The sequence below is a fragment of the Entelurus aequoreus genome, linkage group LG16, assembly GCF_033978785.1.
Source record: "Entelurus aequoreus isolate RoL-2023_Sb linkage group LG16, RoL_Eaeq_v1.1, whole genome shotgun sequence".
NCBI classification, from domain to species: domain Eukaryota; kingdom Metazoa; phylum Chordata; class Actinopteri; order Syngnathiformes; family Syngnathidae; genus Entelurus; species Entelurus aequoreus.
The window spans coordinates 211,586-239,374 of record NC_084746.1 but is presented as its reverse complement, the minus strand read 5'-3'; the positions used below and the strand labels follow the sequence as shown (position 1 = coordinate 239,374).

Sequence of the window (27,789 nt, the reverse complement as noted above, 5' to 3'; positions counted from 1 at the left end):
CAGATCTGTTGAGACAGGCCTAACTCCAGCAGCTTGGGAATCAGAATGGTGTTAAAGGCACTACTGAAGTCCATGAAGAGCAGCCTGACATAGCTCCTTGGCTTTTCCAGATGTGTAAGTGTGGAATGGAGAATTGTTGCTATGGCATCCTCTGTAGATCGTTTTGCTCTATATGCAAACTGATGAGGGTCAAGTGCAGGTGGTATGATAGCGGTGATATGGCTTCGGACCAGTTTCTCCAAACACTCCATGATGGTTGGTGTAAGAGCTACTGGCTGGTAGTCATTTGGGCTGCTGGCGTTTACCTTCTGTGGCAGGGGGATTATTGTGGAGGACTTTAGGCAAGGTGGAATCACAGTCCCATACTGTAGATCTGGAGAGCAGTGGCTGTCAATGATGGTGGTGTTAGTGCACCAGCTGTGATTCACGTATATGCACACACCCCCTCCTCTATGTGGCTGTTTCTGTCTTGCCTGTGTACTGTGCGCCCTGTTAGCTCAATAGCTGTGTCTGCTATAGATGAATGGAGCCAAGACTCGCTTATCACCGTAACGCAACAGTCCTTGATGAGTCTGTTACCTGCGGTCCACAGTTTCAGCTCATCCATTTTGTTCACCATGGATCTGACATTAGAGTGAACAATGCCGGGAAGCGGTGGTTTGTGTGGCTGCTTTCTAAGCTGCAGGAGAAGGCCTGCTCGGCAGCCTCACTTCTCTCCTGTGCCGACATCTCCTCCTGCCTGCTGGTATGACAATCCACGGTCTGCGGGCTATGTCCTGCGGTATGTTGTGCCAGTGTATAAAGTCCTTGTTTATTGGTTGTTCCGTCCGCAATCCAATGCCTACGAGAGCTTGTCGGCTGCAGACAGGGTTTGCGCGACTGACTGTAGTTGACAAACAAAACCGTACTAACAAAAACATGAACAAAAAGCACTGAAAAGAAGAGCTCAAAACCGCACCGACCAATATGGCTCTTTCAACATTTTGTGTTGCCGACCCCTGACCTAACACGTAGCATGCCAGCCAGTTAACACCAGGTAAGAATATCCATGACTTTTAGTTGTGTACCTACAAAACTGGCTGAAAGTCTAACTCTTAGCAAACTCAATTCAAATTGGAACACAGAAGTAAGAAAGTGTGGTTTGCAGAGAGCAGTTGGTCGTGTTGAAGGACTACAATTTAAATCACCTTTACGAGACCAAACAGGCAGATAATAATGACGTCTGAGGTGTACCTAGCTTGGCTAGCTTGTAGAGCAGCGAGGCTAAAACCAGCAAGTCATTAGCATACACCTGACTTGATGAAGTCCAACACAGACTACATTGCTCTCTTAAAAACAGTGAGATGTTTGTCTTGAAAGAGAAATGCTTGTAAGAATTTGATATATTAAGAAATGGAGCATCATTTAGTTCAGCCTGTTGACCCAACCTTCACCATATTCATAGGAATATTTCCCCTTTGAAAACTGCCTATTTAGACTTTACAGCCATCAGATCGATAATGAATAATTAAACAGTATTGGATATATTGCTTTAATCCCACATCTAATGAATGACGTACCTGTAGGACCAAAGACTTCTTGTCCTCCTCGAGACGTAGCAGTCTCTCTGTGTAGCTTTCATTCTTGGCAGGAGGACACAAGCTCACCTAAACAAATAAATATAGGGTGACAACATTAATATATGTTTGGTGAGGCGTGGTTGTATACATGAGTATGTATGTATATGTGCATGCATTTGTACAGTATGTATGTATGTATGTATGTTTGTACAGTGAATGTGCATGTGGATGTATGTAGTGTGTGTGTGTGTGTGTGTGTGTGTGTGTGTGTGTGTGTGTGTGTGTGTGTGTACTGTATGTATGTATGTCCTGGGCATGACGTTAAAGTGCATCCGGCAGTGGAGGCTCCTCTTTGGGGTTTTGGGGCACTAGGAGGTTAACCCCTTTACTACTGTTACCCCAGGTGGCCCTTGGAAAAGGCCTAGTACCTGACTGCCCCCTAGCCAGGGATACGGTGAAGACCTGCTGCCTTGTGGGTAAGTCTAGAAAGACAAAGGCTAGGGGAGCACACCCTGAGAGATAAGCAACGTGGCTGGCGGCACACGACAGGCGGTCCTCCGAAAAACTGGAGCTCCGGCAGCCTCCTCCAACTGTGGAAGAGTGCCGGTCATCCCGGGTTCCCCTTACCACTGGATCCCACCCTCTCACAGTGAAAGAAGTGCTGCTGGGACATGCGCACCCCCAGTGGCACTCTAAAAAAGCTCCTATGCGCAGGTATTCATCTCTGCCTCGGTGAGACCAGCTACCGAATATGAACCCAAGTCTGGTGGCAATGGAGTGCCTGATAACGGGAGCAGGTATGAATGCACTGGAAGCTCCTAGTCAGAACCCTGCACACCAGCGATACAGGGCTATCTATGGTCACTAGTAGCTGAAATTGAGTTGCAGCTGCTCTCGGCAGACCCCTGTACGTCTGAGCAGCCCTATTTAGGATTGCACTGCTCACCCCAAATGGGGATGGGCCTAGAAGAGGTGGCCCAAACATTGCCCACTCAAAAACATCCTGGACAGGCTACCGCACCTGTCGGGAATTCCACTCAACGGTAGAAAATAAAACAAAAAAAGTAATCCCTCTTAAACTGGCATCATGTAACATAAGGACACTCCTGGACACTAGCATCACCACTGATAGACCCCAGCGGAGAACTGTACTCATTGCAGCGGAACTTAACCGCTACAATGTTGATATTGCTGACCTTAGTGAAACTAGACTTCTGGATGAAGGATCCCTGAAGGAAGAAGGTCAAGGATACACTTTCTTCTGGAAAGGAGACCCTCCAGGAGGGGAGCATCAGCACGGTGTGGGACTTGCAATAAAAAACAGCCTCCTACCAAAACTCCCAGAAACACCGGTTGGCATAAGTGAAAGGCTCATGTCACTCATGATCCCTATGGCTAAGAAAAGATACGCCACCCTTCTTAGTGCCTATGTACCGACGCTACCATCAAAGGAATATGTTAAGGACCGCTTCTACCGGGCATTAGATGAGGGCCTCCATCGCATACCTAAGGAGGACAAGATCTTCTTGTTGGACAATTTCAATGCCAGAGTGGGGAAGGACAACAAGGTGTGGAGTAGTGTTATTGGCAGGCATGGCATTGGACAAGACAATGCTAATGGCCTATGGCTGTTAAGCCTCTGTGCTGACCATGACTTGACCATCACAAACACCATCTTCCAACTAAAAAATAAGCACAAAACATCCTGGATGCACCCACGCTCCAAACATTGGCACCTGATTGATTACGCCATTGTGAGACACCCGGACATAAAAGACGTATCACTAACTGGTGCAATGAGAGGAGTGTTGGACTGACCAGGCTCTGGGTGCAAGTACGCCCTGTTATCCGTCTTCAAAAGTCAGGAAAGAAGAGACTTGACTGTACTAGTAGAGCCTATGGCTCGGGAAAATCTCCGTCTCTTTCTGGCCGAAAACCTGGAAGACATCGAGCATATTCTGGAGAGCGATGACTCCATTGATGACAAATGGACCTCTATCAGTTCCAGGCTCTATGAGGCAGGATCCCAATCTATTGGCTATAAGCGCAGAAAGCATCAGGACTGGTTTGATGACAACACAGCCACAATAACCACCATGCTCAAACACATGCACACAGCACACAATGCTGTACTCAACAACCCCACTTCAGCTGTGCTGTGACAGCAATGGCGAAAATCCAGAAGGGAGGTGCAGTCAAAATTGCGTGCCCTAAAGTGGGGTTGTGGTGAGTGGGTGGTGAATATCAAAGGCAGCTGAAATACAATCTCATGCCAACAAAAATGATATGCACAACTTTTACGATGCAGTGAAAACCATCTACGGCCCAAGAAACTGTGCTGTCTCCCCGCTGAAGTCCAACGATGGTACAACCCTCATAAAAGACCAGAAGCTCATCATTATAAATATAATTCACTTCACTTCACTTCATCATCAAAAGATGGGCAGAACATTTTGAAACCCTCCCAAATCAGCCCGCCCCAACAGACCCCTCAGTCCTGGAGGAACTACCTGACTACCCGACCATCCATGACCTTGACCTTCCACCAACCTTTGGAGAGGCTAAGAGTGCAATAAGGTCTCTGAAAAACAACAAGACCCCTGGTCCTGACAGCATCCCTGCAGAGATCTTCAAGCAAGGAGGCTACCTTTCGTGTGGAAGCATGAAACTGTCCCTCAGCAGTGGAGAGATGCCAATATTTTTACCATCTACAAAGGCAAGGGGCACAAGTCCCTCTGTGGCAACAGTCATGGCATTTCACTTCTGGCTGTTGCTGGTAAAGTCCTGGCTAAAGTCATGCTACACAGGCTGGTGAACAACATCACGGAAGACCTGCTGCCAGAGTCACAATGTGATTTCAGGAAGAACAGGAGCACTGTGGACATGGTGTTCATAACACGGCAGCTTCAGGAGAAGTGTAGGGAGCAGCACCAGGACCTCTTCGTTGCTTTCATCAATCTGTTGAAGGCTTTTGACACTGTCAACAGGGAGATTCCCTGGAATATCCTCTTGAAGTTTGGCTGCCCACAGAAGTTTGTCAACATCCTAAGGCAATTCCATGAAGGGATGATGTCACGTGTGACTATTGGCGGCCAGGAATCAGAACCGTTTAAGGTGTGCACCGGTGTACGCCAGGGATGCGTCCTTGCTCCAGTCTTATTGAATATCTTCCTCCTGTGTGTGACACTGCTGCTTCATGAGAGGATCAAGAAGGGCAATGGGGTTACCGTCGGCTTACGACTTGACGGAAACCTGTTTAACATCCGGAGGCTCCAAGCAGTCACAAAAGTCACACCAGTGCAAGTCATTGAACTGCAATACGCAGATAACTGCGCAGTTGTGGCCCACACACTGGAAGTGTTACAAGCTACTCTCTCAGCCGCTGCAAGTGCCTATGGCAGACTGGGCCTCTCTGTCAACGTGGCAAAAACCGAGGTAATATGCCAGTGGGCATCCACTCCTCCACTTCATCCACAAACCTTCACCATCGACAATAAACCACTTGCAGTAGTGGACTCTTTTAAATACCTTAGCAGATTTCTCTCTGACTATTGCAGTATCGACAGGGAGATTCAAAACCGGATCAAGCAGGCGTCAGCATCTTTTGGCAGACTCAGGGGAAGGGTTTTCCAGAACAAAAACCTTAACTACATACCAAGGTAGCGGTCTATTTAGCTGTGGTCATGACGACCCTCCTCTACAGCTGTGAAGCGTGGACCCTGTACAGCCGCCACCTCAGGATGCTGGAGGCCTTCCACATCAGGTGCTTACAATGCATCCTGGGGATATCCTGGAAGGACAGAGTCCCCCACACTGAAATACTCTGCAAGACCAACTGCACCAGTGTGGAGGCTACCGTCACCCAGCACCAACTTCGCTGGCTAGGCCACGTTATCAGGATGCCAGAAGAACGCTTGCCACGCAAGGTGCTTCATGGTCAGCTTCATCTTGGTCATCACTTGGCAGGAGGCCCAAAATATAAACTCGGACATGGGAGGCGTTCGGGGAGTCAATGGAAAACGACTTCCAGATGGCTTAAAAGCAATTCCGACCACCCTTCGCCGCCTCAGGAGGGAGAAGCAGTGCACTGTCAAAACCGTGTATGGTGGGAATGGTGTGCTGCTGACCTCAACTCGGGATGTTGTGTCTATGGTTCTCCTTCATAAAAGGGTGGAGTGCCATCTCTAGGGTTGGGGAGGAGATATTGCCCCAAGTGGAGGAGTTCAAGTACCTCAGAGTCTTTTTCACGAGTGAGGGAAGAGTGGATGGTGAGATGGACAAGCGGATCAATGCGGCATCTGCAGTGATGGGAACCCTGTATCCATCCATCGTGGTGAAGAAGGAGCTGAGCTGAAAGGCAATGCTCTCAATATGCTGGTCGATTTACAGTCCTATCCTCGGTAACCTATGGTCATGAGCTTTGGGGTGTGACTGAAGGTATAAGATCACGGGTACAAGCAGCCAAAATGAGTTTCTTCCGTCCGGTGGCAGGGCTCTCCCTTAGAGATAGGGTGAGAAGCTCTGGCATTCGCGGGGATCTCAAAGTAAAGCTGCTGCTCCTCCACATGGAGAGGAGCCAGAGGAGGTGGTTCGAGCATCTGGTCAGGATTCCACCCGAACGCCTCCCTAGGGAGGTGTTTAGGGCAAGTCCAACCAATAGGAGGTCACAGGGGAAGATCCAGGACACGTTGGGGAGCTGACCAGGATCCCCCGGGAGAATCTGGACATCGTCGCTGGGAAAAGGGAAGTCTGGGCTTTTCTTCTTAGGCTGCTGACCCCGCGACCCCACCTCGGAGCGGAAGAAGATGGATGGCTGGATGGATGGATTCTTTAAATCTTGATGAAGTATAAGTACGTATATGCCATCATTTTCTTCCCTTACCAAAACATGACAAATACATACCTCCAAGTTGAAGGTGAACATATTTGTAGACAAATAGATGGATAAATGATGTGGAAACTTACTGTATATAAATCAATGAATAAAATGTGTTCTATTGAAAACAATAACATCCATCAAATGTTCTGCCAACATGTGTCATTGAATCAAGCAGTATCAGCATCAGCAGCAGTATCAAGCAGTATCAGCATCAGCAGCAGTATCAGCATCAGCATCAGTATCAGCATCAGCAGACGCTGCTTTGTCAACAACAATCAGCTGATAGATGATCTAATGTGCTAACACAACCTTGTGATGCATTCCTACACGCTGACAACGCCGCTAAGGAAATCAACTCTTGAGTTTCTTGTCAAAAGTAAATGTGCATTAGATATCAAGTAATCAGATTACCTTTTTAAGCCAGGAGAAGTGCTTGTAGACGTCGATAGTAGTCTCCATTATCCCATAACTTCTCTGCTTTGCCTACTTCCTCCACCATTCTCTTCCAGTCTGTGTGTGTATGTTCGTGTGTGCGTGTGTGTGTGTGTGTGTGTGTGTGTGTGTGTGTGTGTGTGTGTGTGTGTGTGTGTGTGTGTGTGTGTGTGTGTGTGTGTGTGTGTATGTAGCCCAGCCCACAACTAATAAGTCAGCTTGTGCTTGCAGAAAGTACCATCGAGTGGGAAAACATCTTTTATATCATCTCTGCTGTCTAATCACAACATATTTAAATTCTACTGCTGCCATCCTTAAACATATACTACTTCCTTGCTAAGTATTTATTTATAACAAATACTACTTTCTTGCTAAGTATTTATTTATAACAAATACTACTTTCTTGCTAAGTATTTATTTATAACAAATACTACTTTCTTGCTAAGTATTTATTTATAACAAATACTACTTTCTTGCTAAGTATTTATTTATAACAAATACTACTTCCTTGCTAAGTATTTATTTATAACAAATACTACTTTCTTGCTAAGTATTTATTTATAACAAATACTACTTCCTTGCTAAGTATTTATTTATAACAAATACTACTTTCTTGCTAAGTATTTATTTATAACAAATACTACTTTCTTGCTAAGTATTTATTTATAACAAATACTACTTTCTTGCTAAGTATTTATTTATAACAAATACTACTTTCTTGCTAAGTATTTATTTATAACAAATACTACTTTCTTGCAAAGTATTTATTTATAACAAATACTACTTTCTTGCTAAGTATTTATTTATAACAAATACTACTTTCTTGCTAAGTATTTATTTATAACAAATACTACTTTCTTGCTAAGTATTTATTTATAACAAATACTATTTCCTTGGTAAGTATCTATTTAAAACAGTATTTCATTACTAAGTATGTACAAACCCCGTTTCCATATGGGTTGGTAAATGGTGTTAGATGTAAATATAAACAGAATACAATGATTTGCAAATCCTTTTCAAGCCATATTCAGTTGAATATGCTACAAAGACAACATATTTCATGTTCAAACTCATAAACTTTATTTTTTTCCGCAAATAATAATTAACTTAGAATTTCATGGCTGCAACACGTGCCAAAGTAGTTGTGAAAGGGCATGTTCACCACTGTGTTACATGGCCTTTCCTTTTAACAACACTCAGTTTTGGTTTGGGAAGTGAGGAGACACATTTTTGAAGTGGAATTCTTTCCCATTCTTGCTTGATGTACAGCTTAAGTTGTTCAACAGTCTCCCTTCTCACATTGCAGGTGCCACACATTTTCAATGTCTGGACTACAGGCAGGCCAGTCTAGTACCCGCACTCTTTTACTATGAAGCCACGTTGATGTAACACGTGGCTTGGCATTGTCTTGCTGAAATAAGCAGGGGCGTCCATGGTAATGTTGCTTGGATGGCAACATATGTTGCTCCAAAAGCTGTATGTACCTTTCAGCATTAATGGTGCCTTCACAGATGTGTAAGTTACCCATGTCTTGACCACTAATACACCCCCATACCATCACACATGCTGCCTTTTACACTTTCACCCTAGAACAATCCGGATGGTTCTTTTCCTCTTTGGTCCGGAGGACACGACATCCACAGTTTCCAAAAACAATTTGAAATGTGGACTCGTCAGACCACAGAACACTTTTCCACTTTGTATCAGTCCATCTTAGATGAGCTCAGGCCCAGAGAAGCCGACGGCGTTTCTGGGTGTTGTTGATAAACGTTTTTCGCCTTGCATAGGAGAGTTTTAACTTGCACTTACAGATGTAGCGACCAACTGTAGTTACTGACAGTGGCTTTCTGAAGTGTTCCTGAGTCCATGTGGTGATATCCTTTACACACACTTGTTGATGCAGTACAGCCTGAGGGATGGAAGGTCACGGGCTTAGCTGCTTACGTGCAGTGATTTCTCCACATTCTCTGAACCCTTTGATGATATTACGGAGCGTAGATGGTGAAATCCCTCAATTCCTTGCAATAGCTGCTTGAGAAAGGTTGTTCTTAAACTGTTCAACAATTTGCTCAGGCATTTGTTGACAAAGTGGTGACCCTCGCCCCATCCTTGTTTGTGAATGACTGAGCATGACATGGAATCTACTTTTATACCCAATCATGGCACCCACCTGTTCCCAATTAGCCTGTTCACCTGTGGGATGTTCCAAATAAGTCTTTGATGAGCATTCCTCAACTTTATCAGTATTTATTGACACCTTTCCCAACTTCTTTGTCACGTGTTGCTGCCATCAAATTATAAAGTTAATGATTATTTGCAACAAAAAAAAAGTTTATGAGTTTGAACATGAAATATGTTGTCTTTGTAGCATATTCAACTGAATATGGCTTGAAAAGGATTTGCAAATCATTGTATTCTGTTTATATTTACATCTAACACCATTTCCCAACTCATATGGAAACGGGGTTAGTATTTACAACATATACTATTTCCTTGCTAAGTATTTAATTACAATAAATACAACTTCCTTGCTGATCTTGTCTGTGTAATCACCAAATGGTGGAGTCCAGAAAGAGGGTGTTGGTCAAAGGAGTTGCTTGTTTTGTCCATCTTGGCCCAATCTCACTTCCACACACACACACACACACACACACACACACACACACACACACACACACACACACACACACACACACACACACACACCACACACACACACACACACACACACACACACACACACACACACACACACACACACACACACACACAAGCACGTACGCACACACAGAGACACACCCAAGCACACACATACACGTACAAGCACATGCTAGCATGCACACACACAGAAACACACACACACACACACAGAAACACACACACACACACAAGCATGCACACACACACACACACAAGCACGCACACACACACAGAGACACACCCACGCACACACTTACACACACAAGCACATGCATGCACGCACACACAGACACACGCACACACACATGCAAACTCAAACATCTGCTAAACGTGTTGGATACCCGTGTGTGTACAGTACAGCATGTGTGTGTGTGTGTGTGTGTGTGTGTGTGTGTGTGTGTGTGTGTGTGTGTGTGTGTGTGTGTGTGTGTGTGTGTGCATGACGACTTCATGTTTTAGATCTGCAGGAATGTCATGACTGTGTAACAAAATGCATGTTGATAAATTGAAGACATGATTTGGTGGAGCACAACAACACAACTCTTATACAAGCTAACACAACAACACAACTCTTATACAAGCTAACACAACAACACAACTCTTATACAAGCTAACACAACAACACAACTCTTATACAAGCTAACACAACAACACAACTCTTATACAAGCTAACACAACAACACAACTCTTATACAATCTCATAGGGGAAAATATGCTATTTGATAGAACAAATACTTTGTTTTGTGTTACTATCAATAACAAAGTTTTTGTGTTACTATCAATAACAAAGTGTTTTGTGTTACTATCAATAACAAAGTGTTTTGTGTTACTATCAATAATAAAGTGTTTTGTGTTACAATCAATAACAAAGTGTTTTGTGTTACTATCAATAATAAAGTGTTTTGTGTTACTATCAATAATAAAGTGTTTTGTGTTACTATCAATAATAAAGTGTTTTGTGTTACTATCAATAACAAAGTGTTTTGTGTTACTATCAATAATAAAGTGTTTTGTGTTACTATCAATAACAAAGTGTTTTGTGTTACTATCAATAACAAAGTGTTTTGTGTTACTATCAATAATAAAGTGTTTTGTGTTACTATCAATAATAAAGTGTTTTGTGTTACTATCAATAACAAAGTGTTTTGTGTTACTATCAATAACAAAGTGTTTTGTGTTACTATCAATAATAAAGTGTTTTGTGTTACTATCAATAACAAAGTGTTTTGTGTTACTATCAATAACAAAGTGTTTTGTGTTACTATCAATAATAAAGTGTTTTGTGTTACTATCAATAATAAAGTGTTTTGTGTTACTATCAATAACAAAGTGTTTTGTGTTACTATCAATAATAAAGTGGTTTGTGTTACTATCAATAATAAAGTGTTTTGTGTTACTATCAATAACAAAGTGTTTTGTGTTACTATCAATAATAAAGTGTTTTGTGTTACTATCAATAATAAAGTGTTTTGTGTTACTATCAATAACAAAGTGTTTTGTGTTACTATCAATAATAAAGCGGTGAATGTGTTCCTGATCCTAAGTCAAAAGTCAAGCTACAAAATAACAATGCTGCTCATTTCTGTCCCTGTGGACCTTTGTTATTGGTGGTGCTCGCCATTGCTGAAACATTACTACTGTACATTACTACTGTACATGACTACTGTACATTACTACTGTACATGACTACTGTACATGACTACTGTACATTACTACTGTACATGACTACTGTACATGACTACTGTACATTACTACTGTACTTGACAACTGTACTTTACCACTGTACACTCTGTGAAGCTCAATCACCATCACTAATTCTTCATGTTGTATACTTCCTGTCTGTAAGTGTGTACTTCCTGTGTTTGACTACAGTAGAAAGTAGAAGACACCTCCAGGGTGCATTCCCACTACAAAGCACGTCTTTAACCCTTACACTTAAAAAAGAAAGACCCTTGTACATATATACATACATACACATATATATATATATATATATATATATATATATATATATATATATATATATATATATATATATATATATATATATATATATATATATATATATATATATATATATATATATATATATATATATACTGTAAGTATTATTATATATATTTGTGGTAATGATATATATATGGTAGCACCCTAGTATGGATGTAATGTTGATGACAGGAGACTCTTCACAGTTGACATGTTAGTTACTTGTGCTCTAATACTGTAAAGAAGGTTACTAATACTGTAAAGACGGTTACTTGTGCTCTAATACTGTAAAGAAGGTTACTAATATTGTAAAGAAGGTTACTTGTGCTCTAATACTGTAAAGAAGGTTACTAATACTGTAAAGAAGGTTACTTGTGCTCTAATACTGTAAAGAAGGTTACTAATACTGTAAAGAAGGTTACTAATACTGTAAAGAAGGTTACTTGTGCTCTAATACTGTAAAGAAGGTTACTAATACTGTAAAAAAGGTTACTAATACTGTAAAAAAAGGTTACTAATACTGTAAAGAAGGTTACTAATACTGTAAAGAAGGTTACTAATACTGTAAAGAAGGTTACTTGTGCTCTAATACTGTAAAGAAGGTTACTAATACTGTAAAAAAGGTTACTAATACTGTAAAAAAAGGTTACTAATACTGTAAAGAAGGTTACTAATACTGTAAAGAAGGCTTAGGGGTAATAAGAAAGAACCACAGCGGCCTCTGCAGGACAACAAAGGCAACAGCAGCAAAAAGCTGTCATGTCAAGAAAGCACACATTCCTGATTCCTTCCTTCCTTCCTTCCTTCCTTCCTTCCTTCCTTCCTTCCTTCCTTCCTTCCTTCCTTCCTTCCTTCCTTCCTTCCTTCCTTCGTCTTGTAAGACTTACTTGACTATCTTCAAACTGAAATGAAGGCTTTCCTTTGGCAACATAACTACTACACAATGACTACTACACAATGACTACTACACAATGACTACTGCACAATCTACTACTACACAATGACTACTACACAATGACTACTACACAATGACTACTACACAATCTACTACTACACAATGACTACTACACAATGACTACTACACAATCTACTACTACACAATGACTACTACACAATAACTACTACATAATGACTACTACACAATCTACTACTACACAATGACTACTACACAATGACTACTACACAATCTACTACTACACAATGACTACTACACAATAACTACTACATAATGACTACTACACAATCTACTACTACACAATGACACATTCAATGTCAAATGTACTTCAAAATAAAGTCCTGAGTAAACAAAACTACTATCTACTACTCTTAAAAATCATTTCTTTATCCCCGCAAAGTCCGCTCCATCCATCCATTTTATATCCCACTTATCTTCATTGGGTTGCAAGGGGGACACTGGAGCCTATCCCAGCTGATGTTGAGTGTACTCCCGACACACAAGGGGGACACTGGAGCCTATCCCAGCTGATGTTGAGTGTACTCCCCACACACAAGGGGGACACTGGAGCCTATCCCAGCTGATGTTGAGTGTACTCCCCACACACAAGGGGGACACTGGAGCCTATCCCAGTGGATGTTGAGTGTACTCCCCACACACAAGGGGGACACTGGAGCCTATCCCAGCTGATGTTGAGTGTACTCCCCACACACAAGGGGGACACTGGAGCCTATCCCAGCTGATGTTGAGTGTACTCCTGACACACAAGGGGGACACTGGAGCCTATCCCAGCTGATGTTGAGTGTACTCCTGACACACAAGGGGGACACTGGAGCCTATCCCAGCTGATGTTGAGTGTACTCCCGACACACAAGGGGGACACTGGAGCCTATCCCAGCTGATGTTGAGTGTACTCCTGACACACAAGGGGGACACTGGAGCCTATCCCAGCTGATGTTGAGTGTACTCCCCACACACAAGGGGGACACTGGAGCCTATCCCAGCTGATGTTGAGTGTACTCCCCACACACAAGGGGGACACTGGAGCCTATCCCAGCTGATGTTGAGTGTACTCCTGACACACAAGGGGGACACTGGAGCCTATCCCAGCTGATGTTGAGTGTACTCCCCACACACAAGGGGGACACTGGAGCCTATCCCAGCTGATGTTGAGTGTACTCCCCACACACAAGGGGGACACTGGAGCCTATCCCAGCTGATGTTGAGTGTACTCCTGACACACAAGGGGGACACTGGAGCCTATCCCAGCTGATGTTGAGTGTACTCCCCACACACAAGGGGGACACTGGAGCCTATCCCAGCTGATGTTGAGTGTACTCCTGACACACAAGGGGGACACTGGAGCCTATCCCAGCTGATGTTGAGTGTACTCCCCACACACAAGGGGGACACTGGAGCCTATCCCTAACATGCCAGAGGCTGTTCACCTTGGAGACCTGCAGTGTTTATGGGTACGGCCTGGCGTGAGATTTACATCTTCTCCCCCGGATTTTCAAGGGCATTTTATTAACACATATTATTTACAGGCTTTCGCAGGCCACATCAAATAATGTGGCGGGCCGGATTTGGCCCCCGGGCCTTAAGTTTGACACTTGTGTGTTAACTGAAGAGGCCATTGTAGATAATAAAAGAAGAGCAGAGAAGGAGAGGACAAACAGTAGCGCAGTACTCACTGGAAGGCCATGAAGCCAGGCTTGGAGAGTCTGAGCTGTTCCTGCAGGTAACTTCTCTCTCAGCTGCTCTCTGGCTTCTTGCTGAGGATGAAGATCCAAAGCCCGTTTCAGGTCCTCGGCTAACTGGACCACAGGAGTCAGCTCGTAGACGCCATTGGAGAGTTCCACTTGTGCTGCTTTGGATGCTGTACATGCTCATTGATTGATTGATTGATTGATTGATTGAGACTTTTATTAGTAGGTTGCACAGTGAAGTACATATTCCGTACAATTGACCACTAAATGGTAACACCCGAATAAGTTTTTACACTTGTTTAAGTCGGGGTCCACTTAAATGGATTCATGATACAGATATATACTATCATATATACTATCATCATTATACAGTCATCACACAAGTGAATCACATTGAATTATTTACATTATTTACAATCAGGGGTGTGGAGGGGGGGGGGTAGGATATGGACAGCAAGTAGTGGACATAGAGAGAGAGAGAGAGAGAGAGAGAGAGAGAGAGAGAGAGAGAGAGAGAGAGAGAGAGAGAGAGAGAGAGAGAGAGAGAGAGAGAGATCAGAAGGCATAAGAAAAAGTATCTGCATTTGATTGTTTACATTTGATTATTAGCAATCCGGGGAGGGTGTTAGTTTACGTGAACTCATCATTTATCCATGTCATAAGTATCGGGTCTGTATGGATAACACTACATCCAGTATCACTGCTACTGATATTGGGCTGCCACAAGGCTCTAATATCGGCTGCTTCTGTTTTCCCCGTATGTAAAGCACCTGCCATCTGCATGTGAGGATGTTGATATCCAGATGTTAATATCCAGATGTTAACATCCAGATGTTGATATCCAGATGTTAATATCCAGATGTTAATATCCAGATGTTAATATCCAGATGTTGATATCCAGATGTTAACATCCAGATGGTAATATCCAGATGTTGATATCCAGATGTTAACATCCAGATGTTAATATCCAGATGATTGCAGATGACACGCTTCTTTCTACTTGGGGAAAAGACGCTGAAACGCCTGCCAATAAACTTCCAGCAGCCCTGGAAAAGATGGCCACATGTCTCACATTAAACATTAATAAAACAACAACAATGAGCTATGTTAACAAATATAAAACGTCATCTTTTCCAAACATAACAGTAAAAGGGAAAATAATGCAAACTGTTATTGAATATGGCTATGTGGGTGTCATTTTAGAGCCTTAAAAAGACATGTGGCGTAGTCTCAAGTACAACATCAAATGTGTTGACAGTAGAGGCAGCTCAAATGTATTTTGATGCTTTTTGAAATATTGTATAGCAAAGCCACCCAGAGACCATTGGACACCTTGCACAAACAACCACTCAAAATCCTCAACTGAAAAGCATGACATCATCACTGATTAGTCCTGCAAAAATAAAGACTGTTCCATTTTGACATCATTTAAACATTTTGGAATTGGGGGTTAAATCACCAAAAATGATTCCCGAGTGCGACCACCGCTGCTGCTCACTGCTCCCCTCACCTCCCAGGGGGTGGAACAAGGGGATGGGTCAGATGCAGAGGGTAATTTCACCACACCTAGTGTGCGTGTGACTATTAGTGGTACTTGAACTTCAACTTTGAAGCACTATGTCTAGTTCACTTGAAACACACAGGCTTCCACCAGGGGGCGGTGTAGCATACCCACCAGGGAGCGGTGTAGCATACCCACCAGGGGGCGGTGTAGCATACCCACCAGGGGGCAGTGTAGCATACCCACCAGGGGGCGGTGTAGCATACCCACCAGGGGGCAGTGTAGCATACCCACCAGGGGGCGGTGTAGCATACCCACTAGGGGGCAGTGTAGCATACCCACCAGGGGGCAGTGTAGCATACCCACCAGGGGGCGGTGTAGCATACCCACTAGGGGGCAGTGTAGCATACCCACCAGGGGGCAGTGTAGCATACCCACCAGGGGGCAGTGTAGCATGTCAAACCTTTTTTGCACAATTAGCCTTTTGATAAAAAGCTATAAAGGAATGAGAAGTCAAAGGGACTATTGTCCATACACAGTAGAAGTTGAAAAGTGAATCAAAGCTGCACACATGACAACTTGATGTGTCTTATATTCATGTACAGTATGACATGTGAGCTGTGGAATGTATCTGTGGTTACTTCTTACAAATGATGACAGATGTGAATGAGAGGATGAATTGTCTATGTGTGATGAGAGAAGTGGTTGTTATGTACAAGTCTCACCTAGGCTTCAGTGATGTCCTACTTAGTCCCACTTCACCTCTCCAAATACTGTAATGGATATCACCACATGGAGATACTATACAAAATACTGTAATGGATGTCACCACATGGAGATACTATACAAAATACTGTAATGGATGTCACCACATGGAGATACTATACATAATACTGTAATGGATATCACCACATGGAGATACTATACAAAATACTGTAATGGATGTCACCACATGGAGATACTATACAAAATACTGTAATGGATATCACCACATGGAGATACTATACAAAATACTGTAATGGATGTCACCACATGGAGATACTATACAAAATACTGTAATGGATGTCACCACATGGAGATACTATACAAAATACTGTAATGGATATCACCACATGGAGATACTATACAAAATACTGTAATGGATGTCACCACATGGAGATACTATACAAAATACTGTAATGGATGTCACCACATGGAGATACTATACAAAATACTGTAATGCAGTGGTCCCCAACCACCGGGCCGCGGCCCAGTACCCGTCCGTGGACCGATTGGTACCGGGCCGCACAAGAAATGAAATGCTGCATGTATGTTTCATACAAGCCCAGAAGAGCTTTCCTAAACTGTAACCTCTTTCCATTTTTAAAAAATCATTTATATAGCAAATAATATAGTGCATGAATGATTTTGAATCAAGAATTGACTCTGAATCAGATCGTCAAGCAAGAATCTGAATGAAATGGAATTGTGAGTTGTCAGATTGTTAATGCTCAGAAGTGTAGATGGTTGGTGTTGGTGGTCCATACCTGCAATGATGTCATCCATCTGCTCCAGGGCTGCCTCTAGCATGTGACTGGCCTCTGTTTCCATGGTAACGGTGGCTAACATTACTCCTCAGACTGAAAGAAGAACAGAAAGAATATGGAAATAATTTAATAGTGCAAACAAATTCTGTTCTCTGGGACGATATTTATGTGCTGGATCATCAGATTTACAACAACATTATTACATTTTAAATGTAATAAGATCCATATTCTACTGCTTGTCCCTCTGGGGGGAGCGGGGGGTGCTGGAGCCTATCCTAGCTGTGTTGCCAATCAACCTATCCCCAGGTGCATGACTTTGGAGGTGGGAGGGGCCTATCCCCAGGTGCATGACTTTGGAGGTGGGAGGGGCCTATCCCCAGGTGCATGACTTTGGAGGTGGGAGGGGCCTATCCCCAGGTGCATGACTTTGGAGGTGGGAGGGGCCTATCCCCAGGTGCATGTCTTTGGAGGTGGGAGGGGCCTATCCCCAGGTGCATGACTTTGGAGGTGGGAGGGGCCTATCCCCAGGTGCATGTCTTTGGAGGTGGGAGGGGCCTATCCCCAGGTGCATGTCTTTGGAGGTGGGAGGGGCCTATCCCCAGGTGCATGACTTTGGAGGTGGGAGGGGCCTATCCCCAGGTGCATGTCTTTGGAGGTGGGAGGGGCCTATCCCCAGGTGCATGACTTCGGAGGTGGGAGGGGCCTATCCCCAGGTGCATGTCTTTGGAGGTGGGAGGGGCCTATCCCCAGGTGCATGTCTTTGGAGGTGGGAGGAAGCCGGAGTAGAACCCATGCAGTCACGGGGAGAACATGCAAAGTCCACACAGAAAGGCCCCGAGCCCGGGATCAAACCCAGGACCTTCGTGTTGTGAGGCACATGCACTAACCCCCTAGGATGGACATACACTTTTCAATCTCAATGTACCCAATGGTACTCAAAAATCAATGTCCTCAATTGTACTTTAAATCTATATAGTCAATGGTACTTCAACTCTATGTAGTCAATGGTACTTCAACTCTATGTAGTCAAAAGTACTTTCACAATTCAAAGGCTCTGTGCATGAAGGGTGAATGTCGCTGACACCTCTTGAGGCGACAGGTCTTTCGGGGTGTGCGGGTCACTCCTGCGCACCTTCTGCTGTGTTCTGTGCCATTGTTTGCTGCAACATGGTCAGAGACAGCATGGTCAGAGACAGCATGGTCAGAGACAACATGGTCAGAGACAGCATGGTCAGAGACAACATGGTCAGAGACAGCATGGTCAGAGACAACATGGTCAGAGACAACATGGTCAGAGACAGCATGGTCAGAGACAACATGGTCAGAGACAGCATGGTCAGAGACAGCATGGTCAGAGACAACATGGTCAGAGACAGCATGGTCAGAGACAACATGGTCAGAGACAACATGGTCAGAGACAGCATGGTCAGAGACAGCATGGTCAGAGACAACATGGTCAGAGACAGCATGGTCTTTCTTTCTGTCTTGCCTCTTGGTGAGGGTGGTCGCATTTTTCCCTGCTCCTCCTCCTTCCCGCTTGCTTTCTTGTGTCCTTGTCTTTGTCCGAACTTTTGGAAGCCTCTTTTCTTGAGCTGTCCTCAAATCTAAACATCAAAATGAATTTGATCAACTGGACTCTCGACGCAATTGACACAGTCTTTTCGACAAGGAAAAGAGGTTCGGGGGAGCCTGGCTGCCCTGATGGAACCATTGCTGCGGGGTACGTGAGAGATTCCTGGAATACTTGGAGAATCATGTGCCTCTCAGTCCTTTCCATCGAGGACGTGGAAGACATCTACCTATTTGGAGCTGTGATCGCAGGGCATTTGCTGATTGGGCTGGGCATTGCTCTGGTGTATCGTCAAATTCGGAAGACGATGGCAGCCACTCAAGGGGCCAACAGGCTGTTCAACGCAATGGAAGGATTGGGTCGTGCTGTGGGATCACAGACTGGAGCGATTGCTGATTTGAATCGCAAGGTAGATTCCATCTTGATGAAGTTAGAGAAAGAATAAATTGGAATTGTCAGAGCCAGCATACAGAGCAGGAATGTCATTGTTTTGACTGCTCGAAGAAAAAACAACATCTTAATCTACGATTTGACTCCCTCGAATGGCCTTGAGGAACAGGCTGTTTGAAAACACTCCCCTGAGGACTCCTCAAAGATGGACGCTTTTGACCTTTCCCTTTTTTTTCAAAAGCACCTGGGTCGGACTCTTGAACTCTTGAACTCTTGGGGCCGGCCTCGGCCCATAAAGACAATTCCAACATCTCACCCAAGTTAATTGGGCATACATGCACGCACACACCCCTCCCCAAATCAACGCCTTCACCACTGCTTAATTCCTCCGGGGTTGTGGGGGCTGAGTAGCGCTCAACAGCAGCTGCCGGCCTCCAAAGTCCTGTTGGATGACTCTGTTGCGAGTTGTTGTGATTACATGTACCATGTTTATGTGTGCCATGCTATGTGAGGTTTTTTTCCTCGGACTCAGTCTGGACCATTCCTGAGGGTCCAGCCTCAGACTGATATTTTTTTTACTCTTCCCCCCTTCCCCAATGTCACCTTTTTCCCACCTTTTTAAGGAGCGCCCTAAGTGGCTGATCCGTTGGCGGTCCCGTCTTGTCTCCCTGTAACGTATGTCTGCTCTTAGCGGGATTGTGCCGAAAATGTAATTTCAGTTCTTATGTGTCTTGTACATGTTAAGAATGGACAAATAAAGCTCTGATTGATTGATGGTCAGAGACAACATGGTCAGAGACAGCATGGTCAGAGACAGCATGGTCAGAGACAACATGGTCAGAGACAGCATGGTCAGAGACAACATGGTCAGAGACAGCATGGTCAGAGACAACATGGTCAGAGACAGCATGGTCAGAGACAGCATGGTCAGATACAGCATGGTCAGAGACAACATGGTCAGATACAGCATGGTCAGAGACAACATGGTCAGATACAGCATGGTCAGAGACAACATGGTCAGAGACAACATGGTCAGAGACAGCATGGTCAGAGACAGGAACACACTTCATCAACTGATTAATAGAGCTGACTCCATCCTAGAATGCCCACTAGACAGCTTTGAGGTGGTGGCCGATGTTGACAAAGTCCAAACCCGCTCACGCCATGCACAACACTGAGTAGTTCCTTCAGCATGAGACTGTTACATCCACAGTGCAAGAACTAACGCTACCAGCATGAGACTGTTACATCCACAGTGCAAGAACTAACGCTACCAGCATGAGACTGTTACATCCACAGTGCAAGAACTAACGCTATCAGCATGAGACTGTTACATCCACAGTGCAAGAACTAACGCTACCAGCATGAGACTGTTACATCCACAGTGCAAGAACTGACGCTACCAGCATGAGACTGTTACATCCACAGTGCAAGAACTAACGCTACCAGCATGAGACTGTTACATCCACAGTGCAAGAACTGACGCTACCAGCATGAGACTGTTACATCCACAGTGCAAGAACTAACGCTACCAGCATGAGACTGTTACATCCACAGTGCAAGAACTAACGCCACCAGCATGAGACTGTTACATCCACAGTGCAAGAACTAACGCTACCAGCATGAGACTGTTACATCCACAGTGCAAGAACTGACGCTACCAGCATGAGACTGTTACATCCACAGTGCAAGAACTAACGCTACCAGCATGAGACTGTTACATCCACAGTGCAAGAACTAACGCCACCAGCATGAGACTGTTACATCCACAGTGCAAGAACTAACGCTACCAGCATGAGACTGTTACATCCACAGTGCAAGAACTAACGCTACCAGCATGAGACTGTTACATCCACAGTGCAAGAACTGACGCTACCAGCATGAGACTGTTACATCCACAGTGCAAGAACTAACGCTACCAGCATGAGACTGTTACATCCACAGTGCAAGAACTAACGCTACCAGCATGAGACTGTTACATCCACAGTGCAAGAACTAACGCTACCAGCATGAGACTGTTACATCCACAGTGCAAGAACTGACGCTACCAGCATGAGACTGTTACATACACAGTGCAAGAACTAACGCTACCAGCATGAGACTGTTACATCCACAGTGCAAGAACTGACGCTACCAGCATGAGACTGTTACATCCACAGTGCAAGAACTAACGCTACCAGCATGAGACTGTTACATCCACAGTGCAAGAACTAACGCTACCAGCATGAGACTGTTACATCTACAGTGCAAGAACTGACGCTACCAGCATGAGACTGTTACATCCACAGTGCAAGAACTAACGCTACCAGCATGAGACTGTTACATCCACAGTGCAAGAACTAACGCTACCAGCATGAGACTGTTACATCCACAGTGCAAGAACTAACGCTACCAGCATGAGACTGTTACATACACAGTGCAAGAACTGACGCTACCAGCATGAGACTGTTACATCCACAGTGCAAGAAGGAATGCTACCAGCATGAGACTGTTACATCCACAGTGCAAGAACTAATGCTACCAGCATGAGACTGTTACATCCACAGTGCAAGAAGGAATGCTACCAGCATGAGACTGTTACATCCACAGTGTAAGAACTAATGCTACCAGCATGAGACTGTTACATCTACAGTGCAAGAAGGAATGCTACCAGCATGAGACTGTTACATCCACAGTGCAAGAAGGAACGGTCTTTTCTACCCACAGCCATAAGACTCTACATTTCCAACACACTCATGTGATTACTGTCATTTTTTATTTGTGCAATACACATGTTAAAGTGGTGTTTTCTCTTTTATTTGTATCTATACATAGTGCAATCATTAATATACAGTTTATTATTTATAACAATGTTTTTGTTTTTCCATTACGTTGTACTCCTGTTAGTGTTTATAAAAAGCTGCACTGCAACCACATAACTGATCATGTTCTGTTTGGTTTTGGACTCCCTAAGTTCCTGTTTTCTTTGTTTTCTGTTTCCATGGGTGCTTGTTGTTTACACCTGTCTCTGATTGGTGCTTATTGTTTACACCTGTCTCTGATTGGTGCTTGTTGTTTACACCTGTCTCTGATTGGTGCTTGTTGTTTACACCTGTCTCTGATTGGTGCTTGTTGTTTACACCTGTCTCTGATTGGTGCTTATTGTTTACACCTGTCTCTGATTGGTGCTTGTTGTTTACACCTGTCTCTGATTGGTGCTTGTTGTTTACACCTGTCTCTGATTGGTGCTTGTTGTTTACACCTGTCTCTGTTTGGTGCTTGTTGTTTACACCTGTCTCTGATTGGTGCTTGTTGTTTACACCTGTCTCTGTTTGGTGCTTGTTGTTTACACCTGTCTCTGATTGGTGCTTATTGTTTACACCTGTCTCTGATTGGTGCGCACCTGTTTCCCCACCACTAATCACACTACTATTTAGCCCAGCCTTTTCCGGTTGCACTTTGTCTGCAACCTTCATGTGTTAGTGTGTCTGCAACCATCATGTGTTAGTGTGTCTACAACCATCATGTGTTAGTGTGTCTGCAACCATCATGTGTTAGTGTGTCTGCAACCTTCATGTGTTAGTGTGTCTGCAACCATCATGTGTTAGTGTGTCTGCAACCATCATGTGTTAGTGTGTCTGCAACCATCATGTGTTAGTGTGTCTGCAACCATCATGTGTTAGTGTGTCTGCAACCTTCATGTGTTAGTGTGTCTGCAACCATCATGTGTTAGTGTGTCTGCAACCATCATGTGTTAGTGTGTCTGCAACCATCATGTGTTAGTGTGTCTGCAATCTTCATGTGTTAGTGTGTCTGCAACCATCATGTGTTAGTGTGTCTGCAACCATCATGTGTTAGTGTGTCTGCAACCATCATGTGTTAGTGTGTCTGCAACCATCATGTGTTAGTGTGTCTGCAACCATCATGTGTTAGTGTGTCTGCAACCATCATGTGTTAGTGTGTCTGCAACCATCATGTGTTAGTGTGTCTGCAACCATCATGTGTTAGTGTGTCTGCAACCATCATGTGTTAGTGTGTCTGCAACCATCATGTGTTAGTGTGTCTGCAACCATCATGTGTTAGTGTGTCTGCAACCATCATGTGTTAGTGTGTCTGCAACCATCATGTGTTAGTGTGTCTGCAACCATCATGTGTTAGTGTCTGCAACCATCATGTGTTAGTGTGTCTGCAACCTTCATGTGTTAGTGTGTCTGCAACCATCATGTGTTAGTGTGTCTGCAACCATCATGTGTTAGTGTGTCTGCAACCATCATGTGTTAGTGTGTCTGCAACCATCATGTGTTAGTGTGTCTGCAACCATCATGTGTTAGTGTGTCTGCAACCTTCATGTGTTAGTGTGTCTGCAACCATCATGTGTTAGTGTGTCTGCAACCATCATGTGTTAGTGTGTCTGCAACCATCATGTGTTAGTGTGTCTGCAACCATCATGTGTTAGTGTGTCTGCAACCATCATGTGTTAGTGTGTCTGCAACCATCATGTGTTAGTGTGTCTGCAACCTTCATGTGTTAGTGTGTCTGCAACCATCATGTGTTAGTGTGTCTGCAACCTTCATGTGTTAGTGTGTCTGCAACCATCATGTGTTAGTCACTAACACATGAAGGTTGCAGACACACTAACACATGATGGTTGCTGTAAAGTTAGGACAAAAGAGTGAAATGAGTGAAATAAAGAGACAGTGCGTGTAATACTGCAGTTTTGTGTGTAGGAGTAATGATCTATAATAATAATAATAATAATAATAATGATCTATAATAATAATAATAATGATCTATAATAATAATAATAATAATAATAATAATAATCTATAGGACACTTTTCTAAAGACTTGATGAACAGCATTGTGACCAAAGAAGACTTGAAGACAAGAACAATGATGTGTGTGTGTGTGTGTGTGTGTGTGTGTGTGTGTGTGTGTGTGTGTGTGTGTGTGTGTGTGTGTGTGTGTCTGTGTGTGTGTGTGTGTGTGCGTGCGTACACACGTGGGCGCTTGTGTCATGACAATCAACAATGCTGCTTGTGTGTGCTTTTTCTGCTGATACACCGCCTTCAACACAACTGCAATCCTCTTCTGCTGATACACCGCCTTCAACACAACTGCAATCCTCTTCTGCTGATACACCGCCTTCAACACAACTGCAGTCCTCTTCTGCTGATACACCGCCTTCAACACAACTGCAATCCTCTTCTGCTGATACACCGCCTTCAACACAACTACAATCCTCTTCTGCTGATACACCGCCTTCAACACAACTGCAGTCCTCTTCTGCTGATACACCGCCTTCAACACAACTGCAGTCCTCTTCTGCTGATACACCGCCTTCAACACAACTACAATCCTCTTCTGCTGATACACCGCCTTCAACACAACTACAATCCTCTTCTGCTGATACACCGCCTTCAACACAACTGCAGTCCTCTTCTGCTGATACACCGCCTTCAACACAACTGCAATCCTCTTCTGCTGATACACCGCCTTCAACACAACTGCAGTCCTCTTCTGCTGATACACCCCCTTCAACACAACTACAATCCTCTTCTGATGATACACCGCCTTCAACACAACTGCAGTCCTCTTCTGCTGATACACAGCCTTCAACACAACTACAATCCTCTTCTGCTGATACACCGCCTTCAACACAACTACAATCCTCTTCTGCTGATACACCGCCTTCAACACAACTGCAGTCCTCTTCTGCTGATACACCGCCTTCAACACAACTACAATCCTCTTCTGATGATACACCGCCTTCAACACAACTGCAGTCCTCTTCTGCTGATACACAGCCTTCAACACAACTACAATCCTCTTCTGCTGATACACCGCCTTCAACACAACTGCAATCCTCTTCTGCTGATACACCGCCTTCAACACAACTGCAGTCCTCTTCTGCTGATACACCGCCTTCAACACAACTACAATCCTCTTCTGCTGATACACCGCCTTCAACACAACTACAATCCTCTTCTGCTGATACACCGCCTTCAACACAACTACAATCCTCTTCTGCTGATACACCGCCTTCAACACAACTGCAGTCCTCTTCTGCTGATACACCGCCTTCAACACAACTACAATCCTCTTCTGATGATACACCGCCTTCAACACAACTGCAGTCCTCTTCTGCTGATACACAGCCTTCAACACAACTACAATCCTCTTCTGCTGATACACCGCCTTCAACACAACTACAATCCTCTTCTGCTGATACACCGCCTTCAACACAACTGCAGTCCTCTTCTGCTGATACACCGCCTTCAACACAACTGCAATCCTCTTCTGCTGATACACCGCCTTCAACACAACTGCAGTCCTCTTCTGCTGATACACCGCCTTCAACACAACTACAATCCTCTTCTGATGATACACCGCCTTCAACACAACTGCAGTCCTCTTCTGCTGATACACAGCCTTCAACACAACTACAATCCTCTTCTGCTGATACACCGCCTTCAACACAACTGCAATCCTCTTCTGCTGATACACCGCCTTCAACACAACTACAATCCTCTTCTGCTGATACACCGCCTTCAACACAACTACAATCCTCTTCTGCTGATACACCGCCTTCAACACAACTGCAATCCTCTTCTGCCGATACACCGCCTTCAACACAACTGCAGTCCTCTTCTGCTGATACACCGCCTTCAACACAACTGCAGTCCTCTTCTGCTGATACACCGCCTTCAACACAACTACAATCCTCTTCTGCTGATACACCGCCTTCAACACAACTGCAATCCTCTTCTGCTGGTACACCGCCTTCAACACAACTGCAGTCCTCTTCTGCTGATACACCGCCTTCAACACAACTACAATCCTCTTCTGCTGATACACCGCCTTCAACACAACTACAATCCTCTTCTGCTGATACACCGCCTTCAACACAACTGCAGTCCTCTTCTGCTGATACACCGCCTTCAACACAACTACAATCCTCTTCTGCTGATACACCGCCTTCAACACAACTGCAATCCTCTTCTGCTGATACACCGCCTTCAACACAACTGCAGTCCTCTTCTGCTGATACACCGCCTTCAACACAACTGCAGTCCTCTTCTGCTGATACACCGCCTTCAACACAACTACAATCCTCTTCTGCTGATACACCGCCTTCAACACAACTGCAATCCTCTTCTGCTGATACACCGCCTTCAACACAACTACAATCCTCTTCTGCTGATACACCGCCTTCAACACAACTGCAATCCTCTTCTGCTGATACACCGCCTTCAACACAACTGCAATCCTCTTCTGCTGATACACCGCCTTCAACACAACTACAATCCTCTTCTGCTGATACACCGCCTTCAACACAACTGCAATCCTCTTCTGCTGATACACCGCCTTCAACACAACTACAATCCTCTTCTGCTGATACACCGCCTTCAACACAACTACAATCCTCTTCTGCTGATACACCGCCTTCAACACAACTACAATCCTCTTCTGCTGATACACCGCCTTCAACACAACTACTGGGTCTGCTCAATGTCAGGTCTCTGAATAGCAAATCATTTTTAGTCAATGATTTTATTAGCACTTCTAAACTTGACTTTATGTTTTTAACTGAAACATGGCTGGAACAAAATAACAGTGCAAGCATTCTGATCGAGACAGCACCCCCCAACTATAACTTCATTGATATATGTAGATCGGGGAAAAGAGGTGGAGGGGTTGCTGCTATATTTAAAAACATGTTTCAGGGGAAACAGATGTCACTCGGTGAGTTTACATCATTTGAATACCTGTGTGCTGTGTTGAAATGCTCTCCCAAAATTCTCTTGTTAATTATCTACAGGCCACCTAAATATTCTGCAAATTTTTTTGATGATTTTACTGAACTATTGTCTAGCATCTCCACTGACTTTGACTGCCTGGTTATAACTGGTGATTTTAATTTTCATATTGACGATTTAAATGACAAGGGCGCAAAAGAACTTTTTACTATTTTAGACACATTTGAACTGTCTCAACATGTGAAAGAGGCTACACATTATAAGGGACACACCCTGGACCTGATTATCACAAAAGGTCTCAATGTTTCTGATGTTCTTGTGATTGATCCTTCATTGTCTGATCATTTCTGTGTTTTCTTTAATATTTCTGTAATTCCGGACACACAAACAGAATCAAAGAATGTCAAAAAGCGGTACATAAATGAACATGCTAATGTCCTCTTTAAAAACGCCATCTCCTCACTACCACCTCTAAACCCAAGTCATGCTGATGATCTTGTAAGCAACTTTAATTCCAAAATTGTGAATATCATAGATATCATTGCACCTGTTACAGTTAAAACGATTTCTGGCAAGCAAAAGGCACCCTGGAGAAAATCTGCTGCTGTAACAGCCCAGAGAAGAGAGTGCAGGAAGGCTGAACGAATCTGGCGGAATACAAAACTTCATATTCACCATGACATCTATAAAGAGAGCCTCCAGGCCTACAATTTAGTCTTAAAAAGTGCTAGAGAAACATTCTTCTCCAATATCATAAACAGCAACACAAATAAGGCCAAAACCCTATTCACAATCGTTGACAGACTGACTAAACCCCCAACACAAATACCAGCCGAACTCCATT

The 27,789-nt window shown here is 43.9% G+C and overlaps 1 protein-coding gene across 6 annotated transcripts in view; it reads right to left on the bottom strand.

Moving 5' to 3' along the window:
• Nucleotides 1–27,789, bottom strand: part of LOC133631474 (liprin-beta-2-like) — a 126,809-nt gene that overhangs the window by 64,963 nt on the left and 34,057 nt on the right. For 4 of the 6 annotated variants that reach the window (XM_062023689.1, XM_062023692.1, XM_062023691.1 and 1 more), the window contains 3 exons: nt 17,248–17,340; nt 14,206–14,390; nt 1,560–1,646 (listed from right to left, as the gene is read on the bottom strand). In XM_062023689.1, coding sequence (XP_061879673.1) covers nt 1,560–1,646; nt 14,206–14,390; nt 17,248–17,329 — 354 coding nt within the window. In that variant the 5' untranslated portion in view covers nt 17,330–17,340. Of the gene's footprint in view, nt 1–1,559; nt 1,647–6,849; nt 6,986–14,205; nt 14,391–17,247; nt 17,341–27,789 lie in introns of those variants that run through there. The other 2 variants (XM_062023694.1, XM_062023693.1) reach the window with 2 other exon arrangements.